The sequence below is a fragment of the Culicoides brevitarsis genome, chromosome 1, assembly GCF_036172545.1.
Source record: "Culicoides brevitarsis isolate CSIRO-B50_1 chromosome 1, AGI_CSIRO_Cbre_v1, whole genome shotgun sequence".
Classification (NCBI taxonomy): domain Eukaryota; kingdom Metazoa; phylum Arthropoda; class Insecta; order Diptera; family Ceratopogonidae; genus Culicoides; species Culicoides brevitarsis.
Window position 1 is genome coordinate 32,420,118 of NC_087085.1, and position 19,202 is coordinate 32,439,319.

General features: G+C 26.4%; 1 protein-coding gene across 1 annotated transcript in view; it reads left to right on the forward strand.

Moving 5' to 3' along the window:
• The first annotated feature begins 7,494 nt into the window (after window positions 1-7,494).
• Window positions 7,495-19,202, forward strand: part of LOC134835454 (uncharacterized) — a 35,241-nt gene continuing 23,533 nt past the window's right edge. Inside the window, 5 exon segments of the mRNA XM_063850335.1 lie at window positions 7,495-7,574; window positions 8,009-8,050; window positions 10,954-11,060; window positions 13,729-14,157; window positions 15,531-15,700. Of these exon segments, the coding sequence (XP_063706405.1) occupies window positions 7,514-7,574; window positions 8,009-8,050; window positions 10,954-11,060; window positions 13,729-14,157; window positions 15,531-15,700 (809 nt within the window). The 5' untranslated portion in view covers window positions 7,495-7,513.

A 19,202-nucleotide genomic window follows, 5' to 3' on the forward strand; every position in this document is an offset into this window, starting at 1 on the left:
ATGTGAGGGAAAAAAGTCGAGAACGCAAGTGTTGACTGATGAATGGTTTGCAATAAAAAATAAATAAGTCAAAAAATGATATAAAAGTGTGAGTGGAAGGCAGGATTTTGTAAACAAAAACAACAGCGAGCGTGAAACAGCAAAAAATGGAAATAAATAAATAAATGGACTGAAATTACATTCCACTCGTAGCATATTGAAGAGGAGCTCTTGAAACAAAAAAAAAGTTTTTTCATGGGAAAAAGTTGAAAAAAAGCATTTTTTAAAGTTAAACAAACTTTTGAATATTTTGAACATTTTTAATAGTTTTGTAAAAATTTTTAACCTAAAATTTATAAAATAAATAGAAGTTTGAAAAAATTATTAATTTATAAATTAAAATTTAATAAATAAAAAAATAATTTAATTTTAATTTATATAAACAATAATATAAATTTCATGAATTTCTAACCATAAATGTTAAAATTATTTTAAAATATTTATAAATAATTTTTTAAATAATTATTTTAATTAATTAATAATAATTTTAAATTTTTTTTAATTTTAACCACAAAATATTTTTATAATTTTTTTAAATTAATAATAAAAAAAATAAATAAATTTTAATTAATTTAAAATTATAGAATTAAATAATTTTTTCATGTTTGAAATATAAATTTAATTTAAATTGTAAATTTTTTAAATTAAAAATATAAAAAAATTAATTTAATTTCAATTTAAACTTTTGAACAAGAAACAAAAAAATTATTCAATTAAAATAATAAAAATAAGTAAATAAAATCATTAAATGAAGGATAATCACAAAAACAAACAAATTTCGACAATTGTTGAAATTCGCGAATACTCAGCAAAAAGTGCTTCATAATTTTTTGTGCTTGAATACTTTAAAAAAACAAGCAAAATGATAAATGAATAAAATAAATTCCGAATAAAAAGGTACTTTTGCTTGAGTGAATCATCGTTACCGGTGAGCAGAAAAAAAACAGGACATAAAAGGGTATTTTCAGTAATAAGTGACGTTGAAAACTTAATGCACTGTAAATTTGGGGTAATTTAAAACAAAGAGAGACTTTTTTGCGCTTCGTTTCCGGTTTAATAATGAAAAGAGGAAGCACAAAAAATGTCCTCAGCTGTTCTTCAGTGAATTCGTTTTTTTTTCTATTATCACTCGTCGAAATTGTCGTAATATATCAACGAGTGTAAATTTCATATCATTACTCACTTGTTTTTCGCTTGCAGTTTTTACTATTTGAGTAGTTTTTCGATGCAGGGATGGAACTTAAGAAAAAAAAATTAAAAATAAATGTTAAATCATTATTTTTTTTTTTTTATTTTTTTAATAATTTATTTTTTTTTATCAGGAAAAAAATCTCAGGCCTCTTGAATATTCAAAAGCTATTCTCTGAAAATTCCACATTTTTTTCTGCGTCAAAATTCGCTTGACAATTTATGCGATGCTTCGCTAGACAACGAGAGCGTATCATTTTCAAGTCTGTGAAAGAGCATCGTTTTCCTCCTTTCTTCTTATGCAAATAATTTTCCAGCAAATACTGCGAGCAGCAGAAAAAAACGACAACGAGGAAATAAGTTGCACATTTACTTCTCCGTCTTCCTAAAAGCAAGAAACGCAAAGACGACACTCTGGCATAATAATGAATGCGTTGATGTTGGCACAGTAATGAATATTAAAATAAATTGAAGACTATATTCCGGTGCGAGTAACAAGAAAAACGTTCACAGGGAGAAAAAGGAAGAAAAGACGACACGGACAAAGTCAGTCGTTAAATTAAATTAAAAAATTATACTCTTTTCAAGTAATTATCTAGCTAACTAATTTCAAGTTAAGGAATTTGTTGTTGTTTTTTTTTTCATTTTTAATGAAAACCTGGTTGTTCCGGAAAAGTTTGTTGTAATCGCCTTTGGTGAAAGGAGCAACTTTTGAACAAACAATAAACTTTGACGCATCACTAGGCAAATATTATCTATTGATTTACCACAAAAGTTGTTTTCGTGCAGCCACAAGCACGCAGCAGAGGCATGCAAGCCGTAAAATTTATCGATTTTAAACTCAATATCAATTATTTATCGTCCTAAAAGTGTAATGCAAATGAGGGTCGTCGTTACACAATATTTACGGCGCACCGAATGCTATTAATGAATTTCATGTACAGATTAAATATTTTGTTTTGCTATTAAATAGTAATTATTTTCAGTTTGCTCCTCTATCTAAAACTAATAATTTATTAGTTTGTCGTAAATAATATAATTTAGCCCATTTATCGCATAATGAAAAAAGTTCATGGCCTGAAATGTACATAATTCGTTCTGGGAAAAGTTTTTAAATTTTTAATTTATGCGAAAAATTTTACTTCCTAGAAAAAAAAGTTTTTTTTATGTTTTGCAGAAAAAATACAAATTAAGCTAATTAATATTTTGTTTTCATTCGAAAAGTAAACATTAAATTTTGCATTACACGTGCAAGTGAAGTTATGATAATTTGGTTAATTTGAGCTATCCGTAATTTTTAATTAACCATTCGTGGGAAAATGCGCACAAAATTATGCTGATCACCGATTTTGGCACAAACAAGATTATTTTGCAATTAAACTGGTTAAATTATGATAAGCACTTATACTTTTGTGATGACTATAATTATGTGCTTTCATGCAATTATATTAATCAAAATCATTATTTTTGGGTTTTAGGATCATCGTTCGAATTGAAGATGAATCAAAATCGAATTAAAATATTTTTCAAAAAATAATATTCAATTCAATAATTTTAAACTTTTTCTAATATTTAAATTGGAATTTTAAATATTTTTCACCCTTTTGCAATTACATACACTTTCAAAACAAAACTATGTCAAAGAAATTTTTTTCAGTTTCAATATTTTGGCATGTCAAAAATGATTAAAAATGAAAAAAAATTTTTTCAGTTTCAATTTTTTGGCTGTTTTAAGTTATAAAATGATTAAAAATGATAAATTAGAGCCCTCTGACAAATTTTTATCCATTTGGAGCAAGATTTGACAAAAATGGCTTTGACACAGTTTTTGACACAGTTTTTAATTTAGTTTTGCTCTTGATTTAGTTTTCAAAACAAAACTATGTCAAAGAAAAAATTTTTTTTCAGTTTCAATTTTTTGGCAGTTTTGAGTTATAAAATGATTAAAAATGATAAATTAGAGCCCTCTGACAAATTTTTATCCATTTGGAGCAAGATTTGTCAAAAATGGCTTTGACACAGTTTTTGACACAGTTTTTGCTCTTGATTTAGTTTTCAAAACAAAACTATGTCAAAGAAAAAATTTTTTTTCAGTTTCAATTTTTTGGCAGTTTTGAGTTATAAAATGATTAAAAATGATAAATTAGAGCCCTCTGACAAATTTTTATCCATTTGGAGCAAGATTTGTCAAAAATGGCTTTGACACAGTTTTTGACAGTTTTTGATTTAGTTTTGCTCTTGATTTAGTTTTCAAAACAAAACTATGTCAAAGGAAAAAAAAATTTTTTTTCAGTTTCAATTTTTTGGCAGTTTTGAGTTAGAAAATGATTAAAAATGATAAATTAAAGCCCTCTGACAAATTTTTATCCATTTGGAGCAAGATTTGTCAAAAATGGCTTTGACACAGTTTTTGACATAGTTTTGCTCTTGATTTAGTTTTCAAAACAAAACTATGTCAAAGAAAATTTTTTTTTTCAGTTTCAATTTTTTGGCAGTTTTGAGTTATAAAATTAATAAAAATGATAAATTAGAGCCCTCTGACAAATTTTTATCCATTTGGAGCAAGATTTGACAAAAATGGCTTTGACACAGTTTTTGATTAGTTTTGCTCTTGATTTTCAAGTCCATTTGGACCGGAACACACTATGTCACGACAAGTCAATTTGTCAAAAATCGCTTTGGTAAAAAAAAAGTTTTTATGTCAATGGAAAAATTTTTTTTCAAAAAGTTTTGAGTTATAAAATTTAAAAATTTTAGAGGCTCTGATTAAAGCATTTTGAAAATTTTTAAAAATATAAATTAGAGTTAAAATGTAAAAAAAAAACATTTTATGTAACGATGTAACAGAAATCTGTTACATTAAAATTTTACATTTTTTTTTTATAAAAAAATCTCCAGTTAAATCCCATATTTATTCGATTTTCTGTCAATTTTAAACCTTTTACCTCAGAAATTCCACTGAACATTGTTTACTTGCAGAAAAAAAGTAAAAATAATGAGCAAATATGGTGTTACTTGACAAAAAATTTATAACCCAACCACAAATTTAAGCCATGTTTTCATTGTTATCCTCGCTGCTCATACTTTTTTTTCTTATTTTTTTTTACTTCAATAACATCCGCTTATTATGTGTAAATTTATGTGAATATTTTAATGGTTTTCGCCTTTTACTTTTCACCTTTTCACAAATTTTCCCATTGTTTGGTTTTTCCTGTGCGCCAACAACGACGACGCTACCTTCGCACGATTATGTAAGTCTAAATATATCAGAAAACAAACAACACCCCAACAAAGGAAAAGCACACACACGTTCCAAAACTGTTTGTTACATGACTTGCTGAACATTGAACACGATCTAAGCACACCGATTAGTTTCGTGCTCAATTGTTTGAAAAGGACAAAAAATGATTCATCATCATAAAAATAAAAGGGAAAACTAAACTTTATTCATTTTTTTTATTGAATTTTCGGTGTAATTTGGAAAAGATTTTCAAGGTTTTTATCTAATTTACCTGCCGCGAGAAAAAAAGCGAAAGGAGAAAGTTTTTTAAAAGACTCCTTAATGACCGTCAAAGTTGTCATTTACTTTGCGGCAGATTTCACGCCGGAAGGCTTGGAAACATTAAAAGCGCGTAATTGAGTTAACTGACGAAAAAAAAAAGTTTCGTGCGACAAGGGAAAAAATTTGTTTGTCAAAAGAGAAGAAGATAAACAGGAAAAAAAAGGAAAAACTTTGACACCCGCACAAATAACACTCACGCAAAATGCCCGCAACTCAAAGACATTCATGGCTGAAAAAACAAACAACGTCTTTGTGTCACTGACGACTGATGACGAGCACGACGACATGAAAGAGGAAGGAATTTTTTATTATTATTCCATCATTAAGCCGAGAGTCAAGTGCGTTCGACATCGTGTGCGTGCGAAAAAAACAGCCATAAACTTTTTTTTATGTGATGATTTTTTTTTCTTCTTGTCATCTCCACAAATTTCTTTGGAAATAGCGCTTTTGTCGTCACATCCATTCGCAAATCATTCGCAAAACGGTAATAAACTCTCTTAATTTTGTGTTTTTTCTCGTAAACTTGGAGACAAACAAAACTTATGTGTGTCTCCAAAGTGCACAAGAAAAAACACAAAAATCAAGGGAAGACGTGCGTTTGTGACTCTCAAAAGAAAAGTTTATCTAATAAAGTCCACTAAATTGCCATCTGAATTATGTCCTCGAGCAACAACTAACTTTATGGCGAGAGTGCTTGAAAAAAAGAAGATTTTTGCTTCGTTTCTTCTTTTTTTATTTTTAGGAAAGCAATCAAGACGCCCGCTTTTGTATGAGTAATTTTATGCTTGCATTCGGAAAAATTTCTTGCTTTAAAGATCATTTGGCAAGTACGTGTCCAGGAGAGAGATCACGTATGCATTTTTGAAAAAGGAAACAGAAAAAAAATCAATCAATGAGATTTAACAAATAAACCAATAGAAAATGCAAATTTTTTGTTTTCTCTCGACTGTTATTACTTGCTTTTGTGCATTTCAATTGAATTTTGTTTGAAGTATGAAATATGATTTTTAAATCAAATAAATGTTTGAAATGTTTCTCGATAAAAAAAAGTAGACAGTTATTTGAGGTACTTCTATTTTTCATAAAAAAAAATAAAATAAAATAAAAAAATAAGTTTTTGAGCATTTTGAATACAAAATTTATTTATTTTTATAATTATTTTATTTTTTTTTAAGAAATAGTAATTTAATTTCATTTTTTTATCATCATTTCAATTTCCAATCAATTTAAAAATTTCATTTTTTTTTTTCTTTTTTCATATTTTTTTTTCCCAATTTAAATTTTAAATTTTTGTAAATTTTTTAAATTTTCTTTTTCAAAATTTTTTTCTAAAAAAATACTTTTCAAAAATTTTGAAATTTTTTTGGTTTAAATTAAAGTAAATTTTAAGAATTTTTTTATCATCTCAATGCAAATACCATAAAAATAACTAAAATATTTATTCCTCAAAAATTAATTATTTTATTTTTTTTAATTTTTATTTAATTTAATTTAAAACTTAAATTTTAATTAAAGTAAATTTTAAGAATTTTTTTTTTATTTTTCAAGTAAAAAAATATTTTTGTTTATTTTAATTTTTTGAGCAAAAAATTTTTTAGTATTTTAATAATTAAGTCGATAGTTTTTATTTATTTTATAATAAAAATGATTTCAAAATTTACAAAAAAAAAAATAAAATTGTTAAAATTTTTAAGCCAAAAACTTAAAAAATATTAAAGATGCATTTATTATTTCTAAATAAATATAATTTTAGCTGAAAATTTTTATTATTTTAATATTTAATTAAATAATTAATTATTTTTTTTTTTCATTATAACAAAACAAAAGTAACACTCTTCAAAAAATATAATTTGTTGATTTTCCGTTTTTTTTATTTTTAAATTTATGATGCAAAAAAAAACAATATCCCGAGGAGTTTTAAAACTCAATGAAGAATAAATTGATTTATACAATTAAAAAATATTATTTTTTATGATAAAAAATCATAAAAAATTAAATATTTCCAACCATGTTAATTATTCAGAGCAAAATAAAAAAATATTTGTCCACGTAAATATTTTTTATAACACCATCCATCAATGAAATAGTGTCCCATTATTAAAAAAAAAAGAGCAAAAAATGTATATTTATTTTTTCAAAGTAAAACCAATTATTATTGTCCAATTTATGAATTCACTTGATCATAATTATTATTTCAGTTTGATTTCAGTGCAACAAAAAAAAGTTTCCAATTTCGATTTATTTCCTCCAACATTTTTTTTTTGTTTATTTTTATTTCAAAGTCATCAAGAGAAAAAAAATGAAAACAGCGCAAAAAATGTTTCGCCTAATGGCAATGGTTTGGTTCGCGTACAAGAACTTAATCAAGCGAAAAAAATAAACAAACTTCAAACAAGTGAATGAATAAAAAAAGCGTACATAATGGAAGTTGCTTCATTGTTTATTTTTATTTTATTTCAAATTCTCTTCGTAAATGGTTTTTTAATTTAAAATCTTTTTTTTCTTGTTTTTTTTTTGTATTCAAAAAATCTGATTGAACATTCCTCAATTAATTTATTCTTTTTTTTTTCGCAAAAGTGTCATTAATCATGTTCAAATATCGCTCGATTTCACGAACAAAATGAAATTTAAAACTTTTCTTTGTCATTGAGTTTCAAAGCAAAATTTTAATCCTTTTTTCCTCAATTTATTCTCTCTCTTTACAGAAAATCTTAATTAAAAATCATGGCGCACAACTTTTGGTTCTCGTATCAAAATCCGCATACGTCATCAAGCAGCTCAGCAAGTAAGTATCTCTCTTTGCATCGAATAGTCTTCATCTCATTTCTGAAAATGTAGAAAAGTTAATTAAAAAAGAGATAGTTTCTTTTGACACAACAACAACAAAAAAAATATAGATGCGCTTTGTAGTTGACTTGAAATGTTCTTAGGGGCCAACAACGCTAGCTAAAGCTAAATAGATTTTGCTTTTCTTTTATTTTTATTTTTTTTTCTCTCTCTCTGTAAGTTCATGAAAAATAAATTAAAACAAAATATTTTTTTTAACAAAAAATGTAAATAATTAAAAAAAAAAGAAATGTAAAAAAGTAGGCTTTTGTCGGCTGCGAGGCAAATTGTGCTAAAAAAAAACAAACAAAAGACACGAAAAAATGTTAACAACGGAAATTTTTTGTCTTTTTACTCTTTTTTTAAACCAAAATCGCCTGCTATTATTTTTAGGTGGTGATCATTCACGTCCATTGATGCCTCCACATGAACATCGTAAGTAAAAAATTCTTCTGGACGAAGAAACCACGTTGTGCAAAAAAATCGAGAATGAATTTTTTTATGTGAATAACATGGGTTTTTGGTGAATTTTTAAATTAAATGTTCCCCAATTCCCGCGCAATATAATAAAAATAAACTTCGCAGTGCAAAACTATCTTCTAAAGCGAGAGATTTCAGCAGTAATAACAATTACCGAAAGTGCCGTCATTTTTGTGTAGTTGTTATGACGGGAAATTTCTTCGCTTTAATTGCTTGTTTTGCTAAATTTGCGTCTCTGCGTTAATGTTGTTATTTTTGCAAGTTACTTTTTATGTGTCTTTTCTAACTAACTGTCCTATTTTCATCATTTTTCTCAATTTTTTGCTGAAAAAGACAAAGAACGTTAATCATTTTTATGCAAATGGGAGGACGTCTCTTGCATCGTTGACGACGTCAAGTCTCTATATCTAAATTTTTCTCATCATCTGGTGTTGTTGTCTGTTTTGGATGTTTGCATGGTGTTCATTACCATGTAACATTAAACATTTACTGTAATTTGCATACGATATCTTCCTCTTCTCCTCTCTCTATTGCTCTTGTGTAATTTTACAACAATCACGCTTCCTTGCGCTAACTAAATATATTTCTCTTTCATTATTTCATCAAAGCCATTATCTCTAATGTAATGTATTAAATTGAAGAAACTGGAGGCGCGTCTCTTCTGCACATTACATTTTTTGTAAATACTTACATGCAAACATTTTTTTTGAGAATATTCTCTTTGTGAAGTGGAATGGAACTTTTATCATAAAATTCGACCCAAATTTAAAAGGGGTTTATCTTTAAATGGCAGATAAAAGCGAAACGACTCGTGCATCACAATTTTTTTTTTGTTTGACTTGTTTTTTTTATCATTGTATCAAAGTTTCAAATCACATTTAACCCACATTTAGCATACAAACGACAAACAACGACCAACATCTTGTTCTGCTCGTCAAAGATATCAACCTCAAAGACAAAAAAAGTGTCTTCTTCATGAATATTTTATGCATGTTCAAAGGCGTGAGAGGACTTGACAAAAAAAAATCTTTAAAAAATTGAACGGAAAATCGAAACTTTCCAAAATAAAAATGTTTTTGGTATATTTTGACGCAGGGTGTTAAACTTGTAATCCAATAAATGGTACCTTTCTCAATGAAGGTAAATAAATATTGAAAGGGACGAGCAACTAGTTTAAAGGGTGTGCGAATTAATAGCTGTAGGAAAATTTAGTAAGATAAAATTATTTGTGAACTTTTAAAATATTTAAGGCGACGACTTTTTTCAAACAAATGTAAATAGAAGAAAATTTTACGATATTTTCATATAATGAACGAATATATTTAGTTTATTTAACTAACAAAATATAAAAAAAATAAATAAGAAAAATAATTTTTAATTATATGTATTTTTAAAATATTTAAGGCGACGCCTTTTTTGAAGATTGAATATTACGAAAACTTGTATCTCGACAATATTTTTACATAATAAACGAGTATTTTTAATATATTTTACTATACAAAGTTTAAAAATATCAATCAATTCAAATCTTTATTTTAGTAAAATTTTAATTTAAGGCGAAGACTTTTTTCAAAGTCAAAAAATTTCTTTTTTCAAAAAATGCAACATGATCATATTGTAACATAAGTAGTTTTATTAAAAGAGTTGATTTTGTTACAAAAAGCTTAAAATTAAAAAAAAAAAAACAATTTACCTAATTTTCCGAATTCTGTGAAATTTTATATCATGTAAGGCAATGACTTTTTTATGATTAAAAAATTTTAAATTTGAAAATATTTTGAGACAACTAACGAATATTTTATTTGATTTTACTACAAATAGTTTAAAAGTAACAAAATTAATTATTTTTTCAAATTCTCATAAAAATTTCATTAATTTAAAAATTTAAGGCGTCGCCTTAATTCATTTTAAAAACATAAAAAGTATCAGAAACTTAACAAATATATTAAAAAATGCAATTTTTTGTGAAAATTCAATTTTGGAGATTAATTACAAAACCTTCAAATTGTCAATTTTTTCCACAAAATCTTTCTTACTGACCTTTCTCTATTTAAAAATACAAAATCCAACCAAATATCAAATCCCAAAAAAAACAAGACAAATTAAAGACAAAAGTCGTCCTTGATCCAAAATGACGTGTTAAAAGAAAATTCCAAGAGGCATTTCGACGAAGAAAGAAAAAATTGAAGAAAATCCAAGTGATTTGTGACTAGAATAATTTTAACGTCCTCCGTTCATCCTGAAGAATTTATCACGCTTTCCATTTTTTTTTTGCTCCGTGCTTTTATTTCATTTCTTGCATTACTGTACAAAGGTTTCGCATGGCAAATAATTTCACAAAAATTATTTAACGAAATAAAAAGTCATCATCATCATCAAGGAGGAAGGAAACAAATTGAAACGTAAAAGTTCAAAAACCTCAAAGTAAACCATCATCGTTTTAAGGCACAATCATGTTTCTTGTGTCTGCGTGTGTGTTTGTGTGTGTAAATACGTTAATTTAATGTTCATTTAATGTCAGACATGCCATTCGGAACGACAAAAGACGACGTTCGTGGCATTTATATTTACGAAAAAAAAAATATAAATGATATTAAAGGCTTTCTTTTGTTTCATATTTTTGTTCATACATTTTTAGTCATTATTGCATATTGCTGTCTGTAAATACAAAAATTGCTCTGTGTTGTAAATATTTTAGCAAAAACACAAAAAAAAAATAACGGGCCAATTATACTTAGTCGCCAGCACCGCAACCACGCAACAAACATAATCATAACAATTACATTAATTTCATTTATTACAATTTCAATTTTTCTTATTTTCTCGCTTTTTCTTCTCTTCCCATGAAACTTTCGCAGACAAGCCGCCGCAAACAGACGAGGAAAAACAAAAAGAACGCCAAACGAAGGAAACGCGAGAGAAGGAACAACAAAAGCACATGGAAATTGACGCTGCCATCACAAAAGTAAGTTTTTTTCTTCTTGCGACATTTATTTTTAATTCCGTTATCTTGCGGAAAAAGGAAAGAAAATTAAAAGTTAAATTAGCGGAAACTATTGTGAATGTTCGAGAAAAATTTCTGAGCTGCGTAGGAAAAAAGTTGCTCCAAAGTTGAAAAACTTTCGAACAAACAAACTTAATTTTTAATGGAATACCTGAAAAAATAAAAAAAAGTGAGGAAAATCTCGAGAAGACAACGAAAACAATAAAAAATGGAAATACAAAAAAAAAGTGTTAAAGATAAAATTTATTTGCTTTTTCTTTTTTCTTGAATGAAGAAGAGAAACTACAACAAAAAATATCAATTTTCTTCAGTGTTTGTTATTTAAAATAGATTTTTTCAATTTTTTAAAAGAAAACCAACAATAGATTTTAATATCTGGTTCAATAGAGTGAAAAAGATTGTTGAATATTTTTAAATCTCAGACAACAAAGAGAATCTCGATTTTTTTTTGTGATTTCCCAAGGATTCCATTAAGGAAAAAGCACACAAGAAATAGAAAAAGGATTGTCTTGAAAAAAATCAGGTCACAAGATTTCATTTTCAAAAATAAAGAAAATTTAAAATATTCGATGAAATTTAAAGTTTTAATTAAATTAAGAAAAGTTTTCAATGTTCAACTATTTTTTACGTAAAAAACTTTTAATTTTTTTAAATAATTTTATATAGATAAAAAAAGAAAAACAAAAAAATATTAAATAAATAATCGAAAAAAAAATTTATTAAAAATGAAAAAAAAACAAAAAATTTAATGAATAATCGAATTTATACGTGAAAAATTTTCTAATTTTTATTTGAATATTATTTTATATTTTATAAAATAAAAATTATTTAAAAATAAATTACATATCAAAGTTTTTTTTTAAAATTAAAAAACAAATTGAGTTTATACGAGAGTTTTTTTTAATTTTTTTTTTTTTTTTTTTGAAAGAAAAAATAATAAAAAAAAATATTCAAAAAATATATTCAAAAAATTATTTAAAAAAAAAATAAAAAAAAAATAAATAAATAAAAAAATATTAAAAATATAAATTACAAATCAAAATTATTTGATCAAAAGTATCGATCAAAATTCGAGTTTATACATAAATTTGAAAATTATTTGATAGAATTTTGAAAGAAAAAAATATAAAAAATATTTATTTAAAAATAAATTACAAATCAAAGTTTTTTTTTAAATTAAAAAAAAAAATTGAGTTTATACGAGAGTTTTTTTAATTTTTATTTGAAAATAATATTTTTATTGAAAAAAAAATAAAAAAAAACATTTAAAAATATATTTAAAAAAATTATTTAAAAAATATAATAAAAAAAATAAATAAATAAAAAATTATTAAAAAAAATAAATTACAAATAAAAATTATTTGAACAAAAATCAATATTTTAAATGAATGTATTTTTAAAAAATTTCTCATTAAAAAAAATCGAAGTAAAACAAATTAATTGTCACGCAAATGAGAATGACAGAAATCGGATATTGCACAAAGTTTTTTCTATATTTTTTTTTTGTTCAAACTTTTTAAAAAGAAAAATTAAATGAAAGGATGAAAAATTGCATTGAATCGATTTATATCGAGGATGATGAATGAACAGCACTTTTCATAAAATATAACTTTTTTTTCTCCCGTGAAATTTATCCGTGCAATGAAATTTATTTTATTACAATAATAGAACTTTGATTGATTCACGGTGCGCGGCATCGAGTACCGTCTCTGAATTATCCGTTTTTATGGTTTCATTGGAAAAATGGAGTAATTTTTTATCATAATGATATCGATAATTTTCTGAACAATCGAGAACGATTTAATGTGACAATTATGGAACAGCAAAAAAAAAAGTTGAAAGAATCATTTAAAAAAAAAAAGTTTTGTTGTTTTAAAACACGAGAAACGTTACACATTTCATTAGCAACTCAATTGACTCGAACGAATTGATTGTTTTGTTCCGTTCGATCCATTGTTTGTTGTCCTTTCATGTATTTATTTGCACCTCTGTGAATTCAAGACATAATAATAATTGACAAGTCACAGGAGGACTCATGCTTGACCGAATGTGAATCAATTTTCATTACAGTCGAACGAAAATCGGCAATTTGCGAAATTTTAAATGGAAGAGTTTTTCGGAAAAAAAAACGGATTTATGCCTTTTTTGACAAGCGTCTTAAATTGAGCGAATTTTATTTCATTCCGTTTTCGTGTCGACCTTTCCCAACATTTTTTTTTGCAGCTGTAAAAAGGGAACGTAGGTCACACGATCTTTTGTTTTATTGCTCATACGGCAGATTTATGCCTTTCTGAAGTGTATGAGGCACGAAATTAAACGTTTTATGCCAGTCAGCAGCGAAGCATAATAGCAATTACCTTCAAATTAGTGTCGTGACTCTCGGGTTTCTTGCGAGAAATGAAGAAAAATAAAGAAATTTCAATTTATTTTTCTTCCCGCCTTAAATCCAGATGAGTTCTTAACAAAAATATACAAAAAAAATCGAGATGATGAATCAGGTTAAGCAAATAAACATAATTTCAAACAGTTTGACGCTCCATAAATTATCACATTTGTACTTTTTGCGTTGAAATGAGTCATTAATGTCGATTTTCCATCTAATTCTTATTTTTCTTATTTTTTTTTTCAGCGAGAAGCACGTGAAGTTCATAAACTGGACGTTGAACTGCTGTCGCAACGACGTGCCCAAGAACGCGAACGCCAGGCAAAAATAACGCAACAACAGCAACTTCATCATCATTCGCAACTGCAACAAACATCGATAACGGAAGAAAACACGGCGCCAAATAATGTCACGCAACCCATCATCAGCATCTCGCAACGCGAATCCTTCGAGCGACAAATTAGCGATGGCAAAAGTTCGAGTAGCGGAAGCGGCAGTACGTCGACAAGTACGAGTGGCCCGCTAAAAATAACGGAAAAACGCAAAAGTACCGACGGCGTGTCAACGTCATCGACAGTAATTGAAGTGGCGTATCAACAACAACAGCAATCGGCGTCAACGACGACAAGCAGTGACACGATGATAAAAGACGGAATGTTACAGAATGTGTTACAGGTAATCTATGTTACGCAGGCACTATAAGTGAAACGAGAGAACGTTAATTAAATTAATAATGTTTTTTTTCTTTGCTTTGCTTTACTTCCTCGTCATTGATTGCTGTTTACCTTTTTATTAGAGTTATCGTATAAATGTCAGGATATTTCTCTAACGGATGTAAAAGTATTGATGTTTATGACGAGAGGAAGAGAAGAATGAAATTTTATATAAAGTTGTGACGATGATGGGAAATGTTTTTGCATTTTGGACTTCCGCTGATGGATTAAAAGTTCATTTATTTCAATTTTTGAAATTAAGCTGAATTATTTTGTGTAAAAAAATAATTATTTTTAATATTTTTTTATACACGAATTTTTGCTTTTTTTAATTTATTATTTTTTTTTTTAATTTTTTAAAATATTAAATAAATAAAATTTTAATTATTTTTTTATTATTTAATTAATTTTTAATTATTAATTTAAAATAATTAAATAATAATTTTGAAATTTTTTAATTTTTTTTTTTTTAAATAATTAAATTAATATTATTAATTGAAATGAATTTAAAATTAATTTAATTTAATTAAAATTATTTAAAAATTTAAAATTATTTTTTTAAATTTGATCAATTTGATAATAAATAATAATATAATTTTATTTAAATTTAAAAAAAAAGTAATTTAATTTATTTTATTTTAGATTAATTAAATTTGTTAATTAATTAAGCAGACAAAAAAAATTTTAAAAAAAACAAAAAAAAACTTTATGTTCATTTTTATTTTTTTTTTTTTTTTTTTTTTTGTAAAAATTTTAACTTGAAAAATAATTTTTGGACATTAACTTTAAAATTTTCCCCACTGTGCTAATATGACAAACACAAAAACAGACTGAAATTGTCGTTTTTTTCAAAAATCTGATAAAAATCGAGAGCCATTAGCCCAAATGTTTATGTCATTTACGTAATTTATGGCTTTGAGACGAATTTGCTCTCGTAAAAAAATCCTCAATTCAGCAAAAAATCGCAATACAAAGCTCTTTTATGCGACTGAATGCTCTAAAAACCTCACGTAAAACATTTTCCATCATCGCACCAACCTCAATATACCTTTTTACGGATCACCATATGACAGCTATCGATTTCATCTTCTTTTATGGCAATTGACAAGCCATTGAGTAGTTATTTTAATGAATAGAAATTGATTGCACAACTTTGTGAGCGGTGTATTTGCAATGACAAAAAAAAAACGAAAAACTTACAGTTGGAAGAAATCGAGTACTTTTTTTCGTTTCATTCGTTTTTACGACTTTTTTCTTCTTCTTCAATTTACTCAAAGAAGTGAAAAACAATCAATAAGTCAGCTTTAACTTTTTTTTCTTTTTTTATTTTTACAGGAGCAACAAAAAAGTCAGACACCATCCCCAAAGGGCATCCACTTAACGTTGCAGCCAACTATCAAGCCAGGCGGGCATTTTGATCCGAGTCGCCCGCGAGACGACTCAACCGAGAGCGATCAATCAATGCCACGTTCCGCCTCACAAACAGACGGCTTGCAACGTCTCACGTAAGTCCAATCATAAGTTTACGCGTCATTAGCCTTGTCATCGTCATTCTTTTCCACGTTGACGATGATTGTCGAAAATTGGCTCACTTCAATTAAAAAAAAAAAACGTTTCAACAAACTTTTTTTCCCACACTCATTCACCTTTCGTAAACAGAAAAAAATTGTTTATCTAACGAAAAACCACGTTCGTTACACCTCTTCGTATTTTTTTTTGTGTCTTCTTCTTCTTCTCTCGTTCGTTTTTCTTCGTATTCGAGGTCAGAGTTCGATTTATGTACAACGGTGCGTTTGGCATGTTTGTGAGTCATGATTAGAATAAATTGATAAGCAAACATAAAATTGAGGAATAGCGGAGATTTTCTTTTCTTTTATGGCTCTCGCCAAGACACGTTTCTCTCTCCATGGAAGACGCATGCTCGGAAAATTCCTCTCTTTTGCTTTTTTGAATAGTTTGTTAAATATTTAGTTGCTCTACCGGCGAATAGTTGAGGAACTAAAAAATAGTTAACCCTCAGTCCAGCTTAAAATTAAAAATTAATTTTTTAAAAATTAAAAAAAAAATTATTTTTTATATTTTTAAAAAAAATATTTTTTTTTAAAAAATTTCTCTCATAAAAAAAATAAATAAAAATTTACCATATTGAGTAAAAAACCAGTCGTCTCCATTTTCAAAGAAAAACAAAGAATTCCCCTACTTTTCTCTCATTTTCTCTTCTCTGAACATAAACTCCAACATCTACAAAGAAAAAAAAATAAAATAATAATGTTCGGGGAGAAATTCTCCTAAATTATGACAAGCTCAATTTATTTTCAATGAATGATGCATGGCTCCTCATTTCCATACTACTACAACTACTCTCGCCCTAACTCTTTTTTCTCGCATCGATACCATAAGCGAACCGGTATTATTATTTCATGTCATGTTACTTCTTTCTCTACAAAAGTGTGTCGAACGTGTTTTTTTTTCATCACATCCCTTACTTCAATATTTCTTGCTGATGATATGATCCCAAAAATATTTTTTTTCATCCGAAATAAAAAAAAAGATGAATAAAAACCCGCACATTAACCTAATTTACGCCAAACAAAAGCTCCATTGTACAATAATTGGCACGAAAAACTTGTATGTGTGTGCGTGCAAAAGGAGCCTTGAACTTTGATGGTCTTTTTATCGATCGCCATGTGGAAGTTTCCACAAAAATCAGGCAAAAATCCCGATCACATATTAAAATTTTGTCTGTTTTTCTTGCTTTTTGGGTTCATATTTTCAGTTCAGACACAGACCTTCCGTACATGAAATGATGTTAAAATGATTGCCGTTGTACCTTTTTTCCGTACGTCGCCGTATGTACGTCGACTGCTTCGACTTTACCGCACTGCAGATATCAGAGTGGTGTGTAGGATAGGGGGCGAATATAACACAAACATTATAAAAAATAAAATTATATTTGCGTGTATGTTTGCCAAAAATAAGCACAAAAATAATATTTTTCGTAGTTGGATGAAATGACAGAAAAATATTTTTTTAACATTTTTTTTATTTTATTATTAGGTACTAAATTTATTTATATTTTTTAAAAAATAAAAAAAAATATTTTTAATTTTTATTATTTTTAATTGTGTTAAAAAAAAATTAAAAATAGAATTTTAAATACTTTAATATTTTTTTATATTTTAATTAATTAATTAATAAAATATAATAAATATTTAACATTTTAAATAATATTTTTAAATATTGTAATTTAATTAATTTAACAATATTATTAACATTCAAAATTTATTTATTTCCATTTTTTATATTATTTTAATATTATTTAATATTTTTTTTAATTAAAAAAAATAGAAAATTTTAAATTAATTTTAAATTTTAAGTAATTTACAATATTTTAATTAAATAATATTTTTAATTTGATTTTTTTTTTTTTTTTTTTTTTTTTTTTTTTTATTTTTTTTTGAAGAAATATTAAAAATAATTTTTAATAATATTTAAATAAATCATGAAACAGGAGAAAAATTTTAACATAATACAAATGCAGTTTTTTTTAATTGCATAATATTTTAATAAATTTCCATATAAGCAAAAAAATGTGGATCATTAATTCAAGAACTTTGCAGATTTTTCTCTCCTCCCGATTTTCCTCGACGTATTTTTATTTTATAGAAAAATATTAAAATAAAATTGTGTTAAAAAAACAACAAAAATCAGATTTCTCTCATAAAATTACTCACAGAACTCACGAGCATATTGTACATTTCCCATACAGAAAACAGCTGTTTGAGTTCCTTTCCTTGAACAACGTCGACGATCGCACAACAAGGAATTGTTTTAATGAAATTTTATTTTTTTTGTCGCTTTTTTGTGGGAAAGCGCTCTTCTTCTCTTTTTCATTTTAGAGCAAACGTGTCTCATGTTGATCGTTTTTTCATGCAATTTTCGTTCCCCGCTATCCTCGAATGCTCTCATGACGGTCGTTCTTCTCCACGTTAACATAAAGAGCAGACAACAGACCTATTTTATTATTATTTTATTTTACGCTACATTTTCCTGTACAAGCTGCAAAGTTGTGTGCATCCCCCGCTTTTTGAACGGCCTTACGTTCAGTTTACTCGAAAAATCCATTGAAGCTGCAACTCGCACTGCAGTTTTCTCGTTTTTTATTACCCGTTATTGTATTGTAGTAGTGCCGTGTTGTTTATCCAGACAAGAAGTTTTCAAAAAAAAAAAATACACTAAAAATATACAAAACCAATTTTTGCATTATTTTAGTTGAACACGTACCAATAAATCTCACATAATCCAGCCAAAAATTCTCTCTCCCTCGTTTCACGTATATCTTCATGTATTTAAGGATGAAGCGATATTATAATTGAATAATAAATAAATTTGGGTCACATTTGTCTCTACGTCATCCGAAATGCACATGAAAAAACTCCAAAATGAGAGATTTTTGAATTAATTTTATTTTATTGCCGCAAAAGTTTTGCAAGACAATAATAACGAAACATTAACAAACATCGAAAACAAGATAAATAAAATGAAATAAAGTTTTAATGTAAATACAATGTGTTGCGAATTTCATTCACAAAGCTAACTTTAAGTCGCACTCATACATCCCACACACAAAAACTCACACTTCTTCCAGTAAATAAAAAGCCGTGCCACACACCTGTGCTTTACAATAAAAAAAAACTAAAATTAGCAGGTATAACTTTTAATTCCTTTTTCTGTATTTGTTACACTTGCTGCACCGCTAGATAGACACAATGCATGTGCTTTTTGGTTTTAAATTTGATAGTTTTTAATGCTTTTATGTGGAATTGGAAAAGGATTTTTGCTTTAAAAAGTTTTTTTTTTTAAATTAAAGAGATTCTAAATTTTTGAGATCAAAAAAAGTATTTTTTTTAGTAAAATTCATTTTTTTATTTTATAAATTTTTAAGAAAATCTGAATTTTTTTTATTTTAATTTTAAAAAAATTAATGTTAGATTCATTAAATAATAA